The sequence below is a fragment of the Gobio gobio genome (genome assembly GCF_949357685.1).
Source record: "Gobio gobio genome assembly, chromosome: 17".
NCBI classification, from domain to species: Eukaryota; Metazoa; Chordata; class Actinopteri; order Cypriniformes; family Gobionidae; genus Gobio; species Gobio gobio.
Window position 1 is genome coordinate 20,417,012 of NC_137110.1, and position 5,167 is coordinate 20,422,178.

General features: G+C 41.8%; 1 protein-coding gene across 1 annotated transcript; it reads left to right on the forward strand.

Moving 5' to 3' along the window:
• The first annotated feature begins 504 nt into the window (after nucleotides 1–504).
• Nucleotides 505–4,674, forward strand: mafaa (MAF bZIP transcription factor Aa). The gene is made up of 2 exons (XM_079840151.1): nucleotides 505–2,227; nucleotides 2,732–4,674. Exons 1-2 carry the CDS (start codon nucleotides 1,287–1,289, stop codon nucleotides 2,757–2,759), a joined length of 969 nt encoding a protein of 322 aa, XP_079696277.1. The 5' UTR covers nucleotides 505–1,286; the 3' UTR covers nucleotides 2,760–4,674.
• Nucleotides 4,675–5,167: the final 493 nt, after the last annotated feature.

The following is a 5,167-nucleotide window of genomic DNA, read 5'->3' on the forward strand; positions in this document are numbered from 1 at the left end:
AGGAGCATTACTCATAAGAGTCACGAGTGTGACTTTAGATTTGGAGTGAAATGGCTAAATATATTTCATAATTTAATTAGCCTATTAAATGTATTTCTGTCCAACATAACATTCGATTGGAATAGATATTTTGCAAAGTGCAATCCGTTTTATAATGTGTTTGAAGTCATCTCTAAAACATGTTTGTTGCATATAACGTCTTGGAAGTGTTTGCTCTTTTCTAAATAAACATTTTCTAAGTAAGACAAGCTGGGCTATTGCCTTTCCTCGCGCTCACCTTCCACGTGCGGTTGCAGGGGAGGCGTCGCTAGGGGGCGGGAAGAACACCTGTTTAAGCGCCCTGTCAGCTGCTGCGCGCTCGCCTCAGCTGCCACATAGAGGCGTTGCTATAGGAATATGCATGTCTACTGCTACGCCTCCTCCCATTGGACCGTTCCGTTCTCTGGGTGGGACGCTCAGATGGGCCAAGTGTATAAAGTGGTACATTGCCCCTTTCAGTGCTTCAGTGATACTGCGTGTCAGCGGTGGACAACAGTGCAAAAAAATAAGCTCAAGCCGTGAACGAAAAGCAACGGTGACAGCAGTCCACATAACTTCAAAACTGACAGCGAAAGGAGGTGAATTGAGTAGCCAGATTTCCATATCCTTCGTCGGGCTGCGCTGGAGCGTCCCACAAGAGGAACTTACTGTGATTTGTCTCACACATGGTTGCGGTCCGCGTTTGCTGGTGACTGTGTAAAAAGCTAGCCTACAGCAGCAGCATCATTCCTTTGGACTTCGAGGTAAAATCTGACGTTTGCTGTAGGCTACTTAACGCGCGCGTGCTGTGTGGCGGCGGACTTTTCTCGACATGTGAGGAAAGTTTTCGCTTTCTTCCCATGAAAGCTTGAACTTTGTTGCCTCCAGTTAGAGGGAACTTAAAACACGGAGGTGAAGAAGGATATTCGAAGTCTCTGACACTCAAGGGACGATTTCTCTGCTTTACCACAGTGAAGCGAGGACGAGTCAGGTTGGTGGTTTTGAATTCACGAGTCTCAAGTTTCTGCCGCCCTGGCCAGTGGTATTAACGCGTGAATTTGACCTGGGATAAGTTGTCAACAAGAGGCAAACTGGCTGGTGTATGAGTACATTTACATGCATGGGCATACGCGTATCTATAAATAGAAGCTCGTGCCTATGTATTAAACACTGGCCACTCATCTTCATCATTCACCTTTATCATAATCCCAGTGAAACACACGCGTGTCGCTTTGGCTGTTAGGGTAGGTGTCGTCGCATGGACTGACATGGCCACCGATCTCGCCATGAGCGCAGATTTGCCCAACAGCCCTCTGGCTATTGAATATGTCAACGACTTCGACCTCATGAAGTTTGAGGTCAAGAAAGAGCCCCCGGAGGCCGACCGCTATTGCCACCGCCTGCCCCCGGGCTCGCTGTCCTCCACCCCTATCAGCACGCCCTGCTCCTCGGTGCCTTCCTCGCCCAGCTTCTGTGCCCCCAGTCCCGGATCTCAGCCGGGGCAGAATCTCGTAAATGGCGTCAACAACAACAACAACAGTGGCAACAACAACAACAACACCCAAGGCTCATCGGGCAAGCCGCAGCTGGATGATCTCTACTGGATTCCCAACTATCAGCATCACATAAGTCCAGAGGCCCTGAATCTGACGCCCGAGGACGCGGTGGAAGCACTCATCGGTAACGCGCACCACCACCATCACCACCACCAGCCCTACGAGGGATTCCGCGGCCAGCAGTACGTCGGAGAAGACCTCTCGGCGGCCACAAACGGTCACCACCACCCGGTGCACCACCACCACCATCATCACCACGGCCACCACGCGCACGCGCGCCTCGAGGACCGCTTCTCGGACGAGCAGCTGGTGAGCATGACAGTGCGCGAGCTTAACCGGCAACTGAGAGGCTTCAGCAAAGAAGAGGTGATCCGTCTCAAGCAGAAACGGCGAACCCTGAAGAACCGCGGCTACGCGCAGTCGTGCCGCTACAAGCGCGTGCAGCAGCGTCACATGCTCGAAAGCGAAAAGTGCACGCTCCAGAGTCAGGTGGAGCAACTCAAGCAAGACGTGTCGCGTCTCATGAAAGAGCGGGACCTGTACAAGGAGAAGTACGAGAAGCTCGCGAGCCGAACCTTTAACGGCGGCGGCGGCAACACTCGGGACCCGTCCAACGGCGCTCACGGCAAGACCACTTCCACGGAATTCTTCATGTGAGAGTGATTCTTGTTAAAGACTTTTTCCCACACCAACGTATTCGTTTTTAAGCCTTAATTTTTATGATTTTCAGTGTGAATCTTATTTGCCGTTCTTATCTTAAATAGCTAATGTCCATTTTAGAACATACACTCTTGAAAATAAAGGTTTTACAGTCTGATGCCACAAGGGAACCTTTTTAAATTCCACAAATACATATTTTATTCTCCAAGGACTTAGAGAAACATCTGTGCTGGTGCTTTAAAGAACCCAAATCTGGAGAACCCAGAATGTAACATCCAGAACTTTTTCTTCTCCAAAGAACTACTCACTTTTACAGACAATATGGTTATTGATAAGAATGTCAAGTCCTTTGCTGAACTTAAAGTGAAGAACCTTTATTTTTAAGAGTGTAGAGCCTAACATTACATCGCCACATTTAAAGTTTTCACCCATTATTTGTGTATTTCTGCACCATGAAAGTCTTAAGGTTAGTGTAATGTTAGGATTATCTTCCACAGATACTGCACGGACCCTTCTACTTCATAAGACCTCCGATCTAAACATGGGATCAGGCATAATCTCCAAAGAACCATTAGTTTTGGATTCTGTATTTTTCTTTTATTTTTTGTATAATAGGCTAACTGCAAAGTCCGACATGTTTAGAGACACAGCCGCTTCCTTCATGTTTGTTTTTCTTCTTGTCTTAACGGGTTGACGAGTCTTAATGGCGATGAGAAAATACTGGAAACGAAACTTCAGCTTGTGAAGGAACAATAATAATATTAAAACTCTTACAAGCAAGAAAGGGAGATAGCAATACATCCTTGACTTTTCTCAGTCGTGAACTGAGGTTGAGGGGGCTTGTGAACTTCGAGGGCCCTCAAGCATTGCTCAAGTCTGCATTACCCCATAATCCTGCATGCGGGACATGTATGGTACTCCAAACGCGCCAGGTCCTTTCTCTCTTTTCCCCATACAGCACTTGGATGAAAAGCATGGCCCTTAACCACTCTCTCTCTTCTCTCATTTGTTTTTTCTCGTTTCTTCTGCTCGACACAAACCATGTGAAGGACCTCATGCGTACCTGCGAAATCACATGAAATCAGTCTTTACATTTTTTTCTATTGTTTAAAAGTACATTATAAGAACAAAGAAACAAAAAACCGAACTGAGCCAGAGTTATTTATTCCCACTTGTACATATGTAGAGGTCGATTGGTGTGTTAATTTAACGTTCTTTTTAAAGTCCTTTTTGCTTGATTATTTAAAACGTCTTAATACGATGTTTGTATGTAGTAGCATGCAAATGACAAAGATATTCTCATTCTGTTGAATATGTACAATTTCAAAGGAAGCCTACTGCACTACGATTCAAAGAATTGGGATTTATATAACATTTCTTTTCCTCTGTGTTAATCAAATTGATGTTAGTCGATCGTCGAAAGTGCATATAAACACAAGGACTTTAATTGCTGCTAATATTCTATGCACCAAATTCGAAAGCAATTACTGATTATGTGAATTTTGTACTTCAAAATAAATTAAGGTATGTAGAAAACTGGTTAGACATGGATAAATAACTATCATCTCTTGAACAAAGTTTTTTTTCCCCTGACTGGCCGGTATGATAAACGACATAAAACTATTTACTTCAAATATACGACAACCGTTGTTAATACGGGTTGTTTTAACTTTTTTATGACATAATAAAACTGTAGCATATGCTGTATAAAACAGTTGCCTATTGTTTTGCATTGCAACATTGTGTTGATAATGGACTTCCGACCATACTCAGTTACACTACAGGTAGATGTCTCAAGATTAAACGCGGATATTATTCAACAATAACAGAGAGACTTGTGCGCAAACTTGGCTAAAAGTAATCGTGCGCATTTGATTGTAATCATTTAAGGTTGAAATATAGCCCATCTTGTTCCTGCTAAAGGAAAAAGTTGCCAAGGTGGATTATCTAATGCACGTAAATTGTCCAGTTTCAAACTCTTTCCGACCTGTGTATGCTTAGTTCTCTAACAAATCTATCGGCCAGACTCCAAAAATAATGTCTTCAATTATGCTTCTCTACCTGGGTTAGTATCTGCTTGATATTCTCACCTGAAAACCACTGTTAACATTGATTTTTTTTTTTTTTTTGGATAAATTATGAATTATGATGCAGTTCGTTATGAAGCAATCTCTCTGTCTATTGGTCTAATTTGAGGCACAGCGGCTTGAGGTTACATAACCACATCTGCTGTCCTGTGTGCTGTCTTATGTAAACAAATAAATAATAAAATGGAAAAAAAGGAAAAAAAAAACTGTACATAGCCTATAATTTCTATATATTTATCGAAAATATAAATGTCCTTACGTGTCAGTAAGTCCAAACCAAAATGTTTCGAAATGGAATGTTGTTCAGAATCTTGTTTTCATAATGTTTAATAAAAACTTCTGTCAAATGCTTCAGCCTGTTTCCCACTTACTCAACAAGTGTCTTTTCGAAGCGAAAATATGTGATCTATACAAGTGTTATACGAAAAACAAAAGTTTCCGTTTCCCAATCTATTAGGCTTAAATATCAGGTGAAAAAATAATAATAATAATAATGCACGAAATAACGAAAAAAAAGACACGTATCGTAGGCTATATAAAACTCCGTGCCTCATAGCAAATAAGGCATGTTGAAAAGTAAAATATCAAACGTTCAAGTATTATTTACGATTTTTTTCTAAAAATGAATTCATTGAAATCATTTAGCCTATTACAATTCTGTGAACTATGATGAAGGCTTAATTAGGCTCTTAAAAAATAGATTTATTTTATTTTCGCGATGAACACAAGAGTACAACAACGTGACATTCGTTTATGACATTAAAACGTTTTATTTACACAAATGTCTATATTCAAAAGAAGAAAGGTAATCAAACGCGCAAATTATTATTATTATTATTATTATTA